The 12,474-nt window shown below is 41.1% G+C and overlaps 1 protein-coding gene across 3 annotated transcripts in view; it reads right to left on the bottom strand.

Annotated features, from left to right (window-relative positions):
- The window catches only part of prex1 (phosphatidylinositol-3,4,5-trisphosphate-dependent Rac exchange factor 1), a 101,997-nt gene that overhangs the window by 52,474 nt on the left and 37,049 nt on the right, over positions 1-12,474 (bottom strand). For all 3 annotated transcript variants that reach the window (XM_051948981.1, XM_051948983.1, XM_051948982.1), the window contains exons 7-10: positions 8,522-8,655; positions 8,078-8,193; positions 5,196-5,345; positions 1,545-1,692 (exon numbers count right to left, since the gene is read on the bottom strand). In XM_051948981.1, coding sequence (XP_051804941.1) covers positions 1,545-1,692; positions 5,196-5,345; positions 8,078-8,193; positions 8,522-8,655 — 548 coding nt within the window. The remainder of the gene's footprint in view (positions 1-1,544; positions 1,693-5,195; positions 5,346-8,077; positions 8,194-8,521; positions 8,656-12,474) is intronic.

Raw genomic sequence — 12,474 nt, 5'->3', positions numbered from 1 at the left:
TTTCCATAGAGTTGCAGGACGTTATGGTAGTGAGTAAAAGAGAGAAAAACTCCACCCAGAAACTCTGGGGGTGAGAGATTTAACTGTTAACTGCATCCCGTCCCAACCTGAGGTCTCCACTTGACATGAACAGGTAGTGTCAGGTGAGGATATGACGTACCATCACTTTTAATCCCCATGATATGGAAAGCATCGGGACAACCAAAAATGATCCAGTAATAAAATATAAAGTGCGTTAACACTAGCCATTTTGCACTGTAGACAGCAGACACATGATGGAATTATCCTATCAAGACAACAGGGTGCTATCAAACCGGCAGTCAGCATCTCCGTTTAATTCAATAAGCTCTCAAACTATGCTTGTCGTTAATTTCATCACAGAGACAAATGTAGAGCTAATGCAGGTTGCACTCCTCGGCAGGAAATGAACGAGTGATAAAGAGGGGAAAGTGGAAGATAGCAGAATGCTAAAACTGGGTGAGTGGAAAAGGCAGAACGAGCAGACTGATGCCACAGAGATGAGCGAGTAAATGAGTAGCAAAGGATTTTGAGAGAACAAAAGGTGGAATTTGAACCAACTCTACAGCTACTGCTCTGGCACTGTGATGAAGATTACCGGCCTGTGTGGACAGCACCACACAAAATAAGCTCTGACAGGGAAGATGATTGTTGAATGTTGACTCACAAATACACAGTACGGCAGACTAGAATTCCCAAAAGGCCTCTGGATCCAAACTGTCTCACAAAGCACATCAGACAGAGAAAGGAAAACAACCAAACAAGGACTTCATATGACGCCACTGAGATGAACATAGTCTCGCAGTAAAACCATTAAGTTTTAAGCAGATCATTAAATTTACTTGTGGCAGGGTGGCTGATGTGATAGCAGTCTGTTATTGTCTACTACTTTTAATTCAAGAAAAAACTGCTTTACAGGCAGGACACGTTTAATGATCCGTAATATACTGAGAGGCCACATTGGCAGTGTTGCAGTCATTAATAGCTGCTCCCTGATTTCTCTTTACAAGACCAGTCATCGGCCCCCATCACAGCCTTCTCCACTTTTATTTTTTGTTTCCCCAAGCTGGTGCCAGAAAGAATTTTAATTGCTGCTCTGGATCTCACAAACACTGGTGTGTGTGGGTGTAGAGAAACTTAAGCAGGTCTCTCATTGTCTGTTCCCCACACTGCAACTTCAGGGGACAGAGAGGGGGACCGGGCTGGTCAAGAGACTCATTAGGGTGCTCTGCTAATGGAAGTTTCTGTGTGTCAGTGTGTGCTCAATGATATGAGAGTGTGGGGAGTAGCTTGGAAATTTCTATAACCCGTGAGAGGAGACTCTGAGGGGCCTCATTACAGACAAGAGGATGTAGGGATAAAACAGTTCAGGCATTTTGCCAGGGAGACTAGATGCCAGCTCTTTTGAAAGCCTGCTGATCTTACGTAACAACAATTTGTAAGGATCCCCACGTGAACAGCATAGCACTGCAGCCACATTCTTGGAACCTGGAGAAACCAGGCACCAAGGAAGTCAAGAAACTCACTTTCCCATGAAGCACTTGGGCACAATGCTGAGCTTCCTGCGTCTGTCCTTTATCAGGTGGCGACTCTTGGTCATCATCATGTGGTAGAGCTTCTCCCCCTTCTCTGCAATCATCACATAGGCATCCCGCTCCATTCCCAGTTTGAGACCTAGAAACAAAGAGAAAAACAAGCCAGATCCCAGAGTCATATTTAACGTAGCGGCTGTTAATGGACTGAGACTGTGATGGAGTGAGAGTTGATAAAAAATGTGGGAAAACTAAAAGAACGAAAAAACAAAATCTCACCCAAGAAAAATATAGCAGATTTGTCAAAGGGCAAACATTTCTACTTGCTTTCCACAGTTATCTACATGTATCAAACCCACAAAGCAACAGCCTGTCATGCTGCTGTTAGAGAAGACAAAAGGGTCTTTGCCTGAACCAGATTGTTATGTTCTGTACTGTGCAGATGGAATACAGAAAGGAACAGAGCTCGGCGACTCAGGTCTGCCACAACTTTCTGAAACAAGCCCAGATGTTAATCTCTCCTTGACAAGTTCAGGAGGGCAGTGTGATCTTGATCTTGCCTCTGAGTAAATTTGTTAGCTGTTATTCCGCTATTGTACAGCAGACCCTTGTGAGGTCCATTATAAGGCCTGCTGGCCCAGTGAAAACTCTTCAATGGAAACACTTTGTGAGATGCTTAACCTCATCGTGGGGTTTGATGAACTTCTGAAATTCACTGTGAGACTTTCTGATTCGGGCAACTCAGCTCGGCTCCACTGTAACTCACTAATCTGCTCAACTCTGCTGAGACATACATGAAGCTGATGAAGAAAAGCAACAAAGCCTTGATTTATTATGAATCTCTGTAGTGTCAAGTGCAAACTATGCAATGATGCTGACAACTACAAACTTTTAAATGCAGTTCAAACCACTTAAAAGGTAAAAAAGTTGATCGATGAGGCGGGAGTTCGACTAACTGAAAGGAGGGGGGGTCGGAACAACCAGCGTAAGAGGTTACACCGCTTATCCTTGAATCCAGTTTTCCCATTGAGTCTGTGGGGGTTTGGACTGGCAGCCTGTGATGGAGGTGGGATTATATTACATTTGGCAGCAGCTGGAGTAGACTTAAACAATGAGTGTCATTGAACAACAGACGGGGCCTGTCCAGCGGAGAGCCCCACAGCTTCTGGTCCAGCTGTCAGAGTTCGTCTTGTGCTGCTCCTCATCTTCCTGGCACGAGATAAAACCCTATCGCACTGTCTGACCTACGCATTTTCTCAAGACTTTCATAAGAACAGTGATAAGACACAACACCTCCAGCTGGCAGTTACAGAGCGATGAAAGGCTTTGGAAGGGTTGAGGGGAGCTACATGTCCAAAGCAGGGAAGAACTGCAGCAAAACAGAGAGAAAAGTCACACGAAATAAGGCATGTCAGCGAAAGTAATAACGCATGCAGGGAAAGAAGTGAAAAGAGTCATTGGTAGGATTTATTATTATAAAGAAAAATGTTGTCTTGCTGTCTAGATGGGAGTAAAGAAGTTGAGAGAAAGGTAGGCACGCTGCAAGTGGAGTTCACCGTGGAGAGGGTAATAGAAGGGGAGAGAGTGGGGAAATTGGGCACTGTGACTGATCTGGCATCTGTTTGCCTCAGGTCGATTTCCGCCGGGGTTTGACACTCAACACCACAAGCTGCAGCACACTCCTTCGTATTTACTCGTACTCGAAACCCTTTCATCACAGGATTGGATGCTGATAACATCAAACTCTGCTGCAAATATTCACTTAAGCAAGGTTCAACTTGCAAATCAAATTAAAAATATACTAAAAAGTAATGTAAGTTGACGATTGTCCTCTGCTCAATGTTAAAGCATTTAGACGAATCATGAGCCGATAGCTTTGGGTTCCGTTTTATGTTTTTAGCCATCAGTGCTATCAGGTGACCTGTTATGTAGCGGCCCAAAGCTGGCCAAAGCCTTTCAAAGTGTCTAATACACAGAACTTAACTAAGACAGATGGCCGGTGCAGAACAGGTGGGGACACACTTTGAGATAAAAAAGAGGGAAGTTGAAAGGAAAAACAACCGAAGGAGCAACAAGAATATCACTTTACATTACTAATCTCAGATTAGTGGAGGTGGTGCTGCAGCGTCATATCATTAATGAAGCAGGTATATCTTTCAGCTCACCTTCTAGGCGATCTACAGAGAATTTAGATTCTCTGTACATTAATTCAAATATAATCCCACAATAATTTGAATATTTTGCAAAACTGCTGAAATTGAGGTCCACTGCAGCAAAATAGATCAAGATTAATTAATGCGTTTGATGAAGTTATGAATTGCTTTTCTATTTTGAGCGTTTGATCAAGATGCTGTTTATAGTATCTCTGTTGTTTGTGGATGAGAGATTTAATTTATTAAACTGGCTGCAGACACTTGTGCTGAAAACAGTTTGAGTGTTAAAACATGGATTTGATGTTGCAGTTTCTCCTGCTGGGTCAACCATTCCAAGCACAAACATCATGTCACCTAAGCCTCTATTTTAAAAACAAAGGCAGGCAGCTAGTTCAAGGTGGGACGTAGCTGTGGGACACAAACACTGTATCCAGGTCAGATTTACATCCGCAGTCATTACTGTGGGCTAACTGAGGGGCTTTGAGAGTTTGTGAATCTACGATGACACCAGCATGCACCAGAGGAGCAGCAGAAGCCTCATGACTGCAGGACTACAGCTTCAAAATCAGAAAAGCAAAAAGAGGCTCCTTGAAAATGCGTTTCAGAGGAATTTTTTTGAGTAACAACTGATCTCTAGGAAGTGCAGCTAAGTACTGCAACAACACAAACATACTGGAACAATGGTGGCTGCATTCCACTTGGAAAAGGTTCTGCTTTTGTGCATGCTGGATCACTGAAACAGCTTACTGGGACACCATAACTGAGGTCTCATTAAAATCCTTCTCCAGATATAGATTTGAACCCAAATAATTCAATGCTAAATAAATAAGGAAATAACCCCTTCCTATGCTAGATAGCTGGATGTTAAAAGATGGAACTCTGGATCATTGGAAACTCTAGAACTCATACAGAGAACATTCATGAGCATTAAAGATGGAGATGAAACAAAAAACTAAAACAACCCTGCATGTCAAGAAAACAATCAGGAGTTGGAGGGAGGCAGAAGGCCAAATTTCACACTGCAAATACACATTCAAAAGCTTGGAGTCACTCAGACCATTCCATGTTTTCCATAAAAGTTCACACTTTTATTCATGTGCACAAGAGTTTTCTAATCATCAATTAGCCTTTCAACACCATTAGCTAATACAGTGTAGCATTAGAACACAGGAGTGATGGTTGCTGGAAATGTTCCTCTGTCCATTAAAAATCAGGCCTTTCCAGCTACAATAGTCATTTACCACATTAACAATGTCTAGACTGTATTTCTGATTCATATACTGTTATCTTCATTGAAAAAAAAAAAAGATTTTCTAACAAAAGGGCATTTCTAAGGAAACCCAAACTTTTGAACGGTACTATAACATGAAATACATTTCTAAAAAAGACTACAAAAAAGCTTTGGTTTAAAAAAAATAGTTTCTGGTTCTACGCTGTAGGTCCCATGAAGCAGAAATACCGTTAAAAACAGGTTTTACAAAGTGCTACTTACTCTCTCTCTGCTCCCGTTCCCTCAGGATGGCATCCAGCCACTTCTGCTTGTCCTCTGCATTTTTGGCCATGCAGACAAACCACTTGTTTTTAGCTGTGTTGTGAATCTTCCAGCCATTAGTCACTGTGTAGTTGTTACTGTGATAGTCCGCTGAAAGGCAAAAAAAAAATCATTTTCGACAGGGAGGGTCATCTTTAACTTTAAAAGACATTGTTAGAGTGAGGTGTCCTAGCTGTTGTTGTCCATTAGTGGTCTTTAGGGTTTAGGAAGACACTTAAAACAAACTACTTAATTAACCCTCTGAATGCAAAGCAGCTTCTGGGTGCTTTTGTCATTAAATCCTGCACCTCTATGGAAACAGAACAACCATGAAGGAGAGCTCAGAAGGTCTTCTGTCCAGTATTACAAAGTGGACATGCCATAAATTATACAAATGGATAAAAATGCATGCTTAATTTTTTTTAGATTATTCATTTAAAAAATGTGGAATCTACATGTACAAAATTATAGGTGCCCATACAAATACTGTGAAAAACCATAGCTTTATATATGATAGATAATTTGCTTCTATGCTCAAACCCATCTTCTGTCTCTAAACACAGCCTGCAATTCAGTGAAAAAGTTTGAGTTTCTGTTAAGTGAGAAGTGGTTACATTAGGGTTGTGATGAGGACGATAGAGTTGTAAGTACTTTATGGCACATGGTTTATTTCAGACAAATGTGTAGATGTGACATGATGAACAAGTGATAAGGATGAAACATCTTGGGTTTTTTTCTAGAATGATTAGTTCAAAGATGGTCAGAAAGTTGAAAAGTCACTAATTCTTTCTGTTTGTACAGTGTCTCGCTCTAATAAATGACAGCACTATAATACCTTCCAAAGCCGTCAGCCCATTTTGGGGATCAGGGGGTTAAAATATAAGACTCTGCTTTGAGGTCAAGCTTGTTTTCGTTCTTCTCATGTTTTTATTTTGAGAACATAAGACAAAAAACAGTGGTACACACACAGAAAGACTGACCTCAGCAGTAAGCAAAGGAATTAAAATGAATGTAATGAAATCACACTTAAAACAGTGTTGTATCGGTTCACATTAAAGTTACCTTGAAAGAGAATTTATGATTTGAGGAATGATCCATGAGTCATTTAATAAGATGCACATGATGCACCATCAGAGCAATAAAAGACCAACTTTTCACCTGACTCAACAAAACCTCTCCTCTTACCTCTTTCTAATTTTATCATCCATTTAACTGCAGGTGAGCAGCTACTAAATAATGAATGGCTACTGGTAATGGGGTGCATTAGTCTCACGCTCAAAGGTCATATAAATAGATGTGATACTTCAGGGAGCAGCTCCTTCTGATCTGGGAGAGAAAGGAAGTGTGTTCCGACACGTATACTACTGTTCTGGGTGTCTCTAACAAGTGGGTCAGAAAAGATGGATTCTAGTAAGCACATCCAGAGGAGATCAGGGACAACGGGGCCATTTTTCATTTTTGAAAAAAAGAACAACTTTGCACTCTTTTCACAATGAATTCATCAAACGAGCTGCTATTTAAGTCAGTTGTTTTATATGTGTAACCTCAGGTTTATAGCACACAAACACTACTGTTCCAAAGCTTGGGGTCAGACAGACAATTTCACGTTTTCCATGAAAACTCAAACTTTTATTCATGTGTTAACGTAATTGCATGAGGGTTTTCTAGTCATCAATTAGCCTTTCAACACCATTAGCTAACACAGTGTAGCATTAGAACACAGGAGTGATGGTTGCTGGAAATGTTCCTCTGTAATCCTATGTAGGTATTCCATTAGAAATCAGCCATGTCCACCTAGAATAATCATAAACCAGATTAACAATGTCCAGACTATATTTCTGATAATTTTTATATCGTCTTCATCAAAAAAACTTCCTTTCTTTCAAAAATAAGGACATTTTTAAGGAACTCCAAACTTTTGAATGGTAGTGTATATTTGGTTTAGGAATTCTCTTATCGATTGCTTTTGCTTTTTCCATTCAGGTTTCCAGCAGACCTCCACATTTCAGATCTTTCACGCTTACTAATCAGATCATCTGCATTCTGAGAGTTCACATATGTATATAATTTCAATGTGAGACCCCTTAGTTCTGCGAAAAAGGCATGTTGTTCTTTGTGGTTTTCCTTTCAGCAGCCTGAATGTGACAGCAAGCAGCCAACATGCAGAAAAGAAGGTCATGTGAGCTTGCAAAAAAAAAAAAAAAAAAATCTGCCAAGTACAGAAGAGAGAGAGAGAAAAAAAGAGGAAACGTGAGAGGGAGGAAGACCAAGTGTTTCTACACCAGCGGACAATGCGTACCGAGCCCAGCGCTGTGCCTTGCAACAAACCACAAAAGCAAAATGAGCTGAGTGACGAACTCACTGCTGCAAGCCCACAGATGAGCTGTTAATCTTTGGCATAATATTTCAGCTGAGAGCAGGTTGAGTTTATCACTGCGCTCGAGGCTGCTTTTGCACTGCAGATTTTTATCAACACCTCTATCCTTCACCCAATAGCTGACATCAAAAGGTGGTACGCAAAGCTGCGAGCTACATCCTGTTTGAAACTAGGTGCAAGCACAACACCCCACCCAAACTGTCAACAAGTACCTGATTCATATCCAACCAACAGCTTCCCTCAACTATAATGTGAAAAGAAAAATTTGCACTTTATGCAAATTGAAGTTCATGAAGATTTCGTTAACTAGTATATCAAATTAAATAAACCAAAGGAGTCAGTTTTAAAAATGACATCAGAAATAACCTGAAGTCTCTTGAGAAATGGTGCACTAAAAGTCCCAGGAGAGTAAATGAATGGGCATAAAGACGATGTCCAGAGGTAATGCTGCTGTGCAAACACTCACCTGTTCCATCTTCAACATTTTCCACCTCCATCACCTCTGTGTTGATTCGGCCTCTGAACACATAGAGGGGCCCGTTGATAGACTTGGTCCTCTTGGTGGATTTCTTCCCAGAAACCCTAGGAAAAGCGACAACACTGTGGTCAGCGGGGAAAACATCCGTTGATGCCAGCAGCACAGTAAGAAAAGAACTTGTGTCTGCAGCACGTTCATTCATACAGATGCAGGCCGTGGAGCAGCAGACACATGTAGGTGTTTTTGTTTTGCTTGCATACTAATAATGCGTCTACACCAACAGAAACGTGGTCATTTGCTCTCATTTTCCATGTCTGGCCTCCTTCCATTAGTCAGCCAATAAAAATAGGCTTGAAGGCTTTCTTGTTCCTTCTAGTTTGACACTCTGTTTGTGTAGCTTTCGTGTAGTGGTCGAGATGTTGCATTTCTCACCTGGACTTCCTTTTACAGTAAACCAAAAGGTTGTCGAAGAGGAAGAAGACGCGCTCCTGGATATTGCCTGCTGAGATTTTAAGGAGATTTCCATGTAGCAGCAACTTTGTGCAGATGTCTGTCAGGTTAGTTCCCTGAAGAAGAAGAAAAAAAAATCAAAACAAGGATTGAACCATGTACTTCACTAAAGAGTCCTCGTGTGCAGCAGCCGCAGTTTGTTTTACTTGGAAACACCCTCATTCATGGGATTGTCACTCCAAATTGGACAATCGCAAAGAAAACACAGTTGGCTGTATCAAAATTTACAGTGCACGCTCTCATTCAAACAATATGACATTATTTGACATTGTGAACAATATGTTTTCATTCCATCATCAATGATAGGAAAAAGTGTACGCAGTCGTCCCCCACCCAACCTTGTTTTCTGTTTCTGCAAAAGTATTCACCCTCTGAACCCCAAAGCCCACTATACAGGTTTGAAAGGCTTCTTCTTAATTCACCAAATTTCACAAGAAACTGTAAAAACTGAAGGGTTTGTCAGATTTCTGCGTGGGAAAAAAAACTAAGCTTGTAATTAAAATCATGTTCTTCGATATTTCAATTAAAAAACTGCAAAAAATAAACTCTTTGTACTAACCAAATTCTGTACAAAAAACTACAAATTCTGCACTTGACGTAGCTGAAATCAACACATCACAAGACAAAAATATGTAAAGTCACCAATTTTTTTTCCAATATTGCTCATACGTGGACATTGGAAACATCTTGTACAAGTTGATTCCATTTTTTTCGTCAATTTTTGTAAAATAAATGTTCAGAGAAATTCAACTTACATTGTATTTCCTTTTGAAAAATTGATGGCATTATAACCTTGTTTGACATCTTTGAGTTTTCGATACTTCTACCAATGAATGTCCTGCTTCCACAGAGGTGCAGGACTTTATATTGCAGTGAAAAATGAGACACAGCGAGTTAAAATGTGACAGGAGCAAGAAACTGCTTGAGGATGGACTTGATATTGTTCTGTAGCCTAGTGCTAGCCGATCGCTGAACTTGTGTCAAACCCCAAATGTTTGCATTCATTTGGTGGCAGCACATAGCAGCAGCATAGAGCTTCACAACAGAACTCCAAGGTCACTTGAAAGCAAGAGATAGTGTAGTAGCAGGCCAGTCCCACTGATCTGTCACCTTGGCCTATATATTTTTTTGCTGTGAAACAGACAAAGTGTATTAATTCTCCTATCAGGACATAAACACACGCATGAACGCACACATTACAAATACATCCGCTACCGTTCAAAAGTTTCCTGTCACCCAGCCAATTTCATGTTTGCCATGAAAACTCACACTTTTATTCATGTGCTAAAGTTAAAACTACTGCTGCATAAACGTAAAGGAAAGAGATGAGTCATGATCAAGTGCAGAGTACAGACTGCAGTGAAATCTAACTAAATGCTCAAATGTAAAAGGAAATTTGACAATTTGTCTTGTGAAAGCCTCGCCAGTGCCAGTGCACTTATTCAGAAGGATGTATTACGTTACTCTGCAGCCTACCGGCTTCACAGGATGTGATCAGGCATTATAGAAAAGTCTGTTCTTGTTTACCACTTACTAAGACTGAAACAACCTTTTCTCCTTCTGAAACAACTCAAAGGTTGGTGAGACAAATGACATTCAGTTATGTCAGTTGTTTCTCCTTTCAGCATATAAAGGCCCATTTATGAATGAGGTGAACGGTCTGATTTATATTGATCATCAAAGATCACGGTGTACCTCAGTTATTTGCTCCTTATTTAAAATGTTTTACTTAAATTTAGAAGAGTGAACTGCTTAACATTTTGGTCTTTATTTGTGAGGTTGTTAACATCAGTCTGGGGCTGGTGGAATAAATGTCTTGTTGACAGACCGCAGCATGGTGTCTAATTAAGCTTTCCACAAAGTGGCTGTGTCTTAGGACCAATCACTAACATTCTTCTTTTGGCTGCATTATTTTTAGAAAGCCATTTTCAGTGTTTTCACATTTTCAGCTAGGGAAATTAAACCAATTTCACAGATACAGACAAATGTACAGGCAACCATGCAGTCCCATGTTCCTGTCAGAGTTGTAAATGACAAATTAAACTACTTCTTAATATTAAAAGGGTTTAATTTCACCTGGATAACCTTCTAGAGTCCAAGAACAAGCAAGAGTATGCACATTGTCCACCAAAGCTGTCAAAGCAAAGCTATCAAGAAATAAAGTAATGAAGTTAAAAGCATCTCATTATTCATAGTTAAACGGATCATTCAACTCCAAATCATCTGGAACTAAATATACCCATGCGTGGCCTTAGGACAACCTCCTGTCTTTGGCAGGCAGGATACCCATCATCCCCTGACACATCAGATTTGGACTTCGCTGTTGTCTTTGATGTTTCTGACATGGGTCCACCAGACACTTGTGGAAACCTCCACGGTCGGTCACACCCACCGTTAAGCATCCATAATTGATTGTCATGAGTATATAGTTTTGATGGATGGCCATTGCTTTAAGGTTCACGGAGAGAAAAATGATTCCCTGAGCTTTTCTTAAGGTGCATGCCTACTGTGTTGGGTGAGGGGATCATGTTTCTGACACTGAATTCCACCTCATGCAAACTGCAATAAGCTGAGGAGGGGGTGGTGTGCTTATACCTGCACGTCTGCATGTGTGTGTTGCAGTACGTTGTCTTGTATTGATATGCATAGATAAGTGTGCGCAGTGCTTCCAAGCAGCAGTAATGCGTCTGGGCCTGATTCGGCACTACTAGTGGCCTCCTCCATTAGGGCTGGAGGTGATTAGCCTTGAAGAGTGGTTGGAGAGGAAAGAAGAGCGAGACTAATGCTGTTAGGGTGAAGCCTCAACAGGGGGGGAATAGAGGGGGGCAGGGTCGAAGTAAAGTGCTTCCCCATTCTTCTGCTGAGTTGTTCAGAGGAAGAGAGAAAAAGAAAAATGACACTCAGTCTGCTGAATGACTGAAACACGCATTAGGACGATCAGCCTAACACTCACCCTGCTGACAGGGATGCTACTTGCTGTTAGCTGTGCATACATGATTATTTCCATGAGTCATTCTTATTTACAAACAAGCAATCAGCTGTTTTGTGCATAATATGTTAGAACAACGTAAAAAGATGTCACATGAGGATCGCCTTGTTTAACTCTCAGTCCAAAACTCAAAAACACTTGAAACTGAGAAACACAGAAAATCTTTCAGTTTGAGAAGATGGCAAAGAAGAATATTCGGCAGTTTGATTGACAAAATGTAATTTTCACCTAAGTCATTGAATAATTTCTTTATTTTGCTCCCTTCAGCACTACTGACTGTGGCGTTGGGAGATATTTGAGACAAAAGGTAAAAAGACAGCGGACATTACAGTGACCACAGATTAGACCAAGGAATAGAAGGAAACACTTGATTAATTACTCATTAAAATACTTCATGCAGTCTTTTAGTCAGAACAGTTTGGAGGACAGTTATCGGAGTCAAATGGCAACTTGTTTCTGGAAAGGAGAAAAGGGGTCTGTTTTGGCAAGCAGATAGTGGGATGTCCCCTTGGGGCCCTACTCTATGGTTCCATCCTTCAAATGTTTTCTCTTTCCCCCCCAATGGTCCCTCCATATAACTCTCCCAGTACATGTGAGACTGGAGCAGTGCTTCATAGGTCTCTTCTGATTGGGCAGTACGCCCGTTGGCATCCCCCTCAGAACCCTGTGTGGATGGATTGTCCCATTGGTTCCCGTTAAGACAAGGCCTCTGTTGTGGTCGGTGAGGGAGGCGTGAAAAATGCAGCGGACCCTTCACTCGGCTCCCAAGCCCTGTCCGTGGCCCCCGTGCTCACAGCAAAGCTTTGGCTGCGACAGAGCTAACAAGAAAAGCACTCAGAAAGCGCACTACTCCACCAGGGTTGCTCATTCGTTGCATCATTTCTAA

The sequence above is a fragment of the Acanthochromis polyacanthus genome, chromosome 6 (genome assembly GCF_021347895.1).
Source record: "Acanthochromis polyacanthus isolate Apoly-LR-REF ecotype Palm Island chromosome 6, KAUST_Apoly_ChrSc, whole genome shotgun sequence".
In the NCBI taxonomy this organism is placed as follows: domain Eukaryota; kingdom Metazoa; phylum Chordata; class Actinopteri; family Pomacentridae; genus Acanthochromis; species Acanthochromis polyacanthus.
Note: the sequence above shows the minus strand (reverse complement) of the source record. Positions and strands in the feature narration are given on the sequence as shown.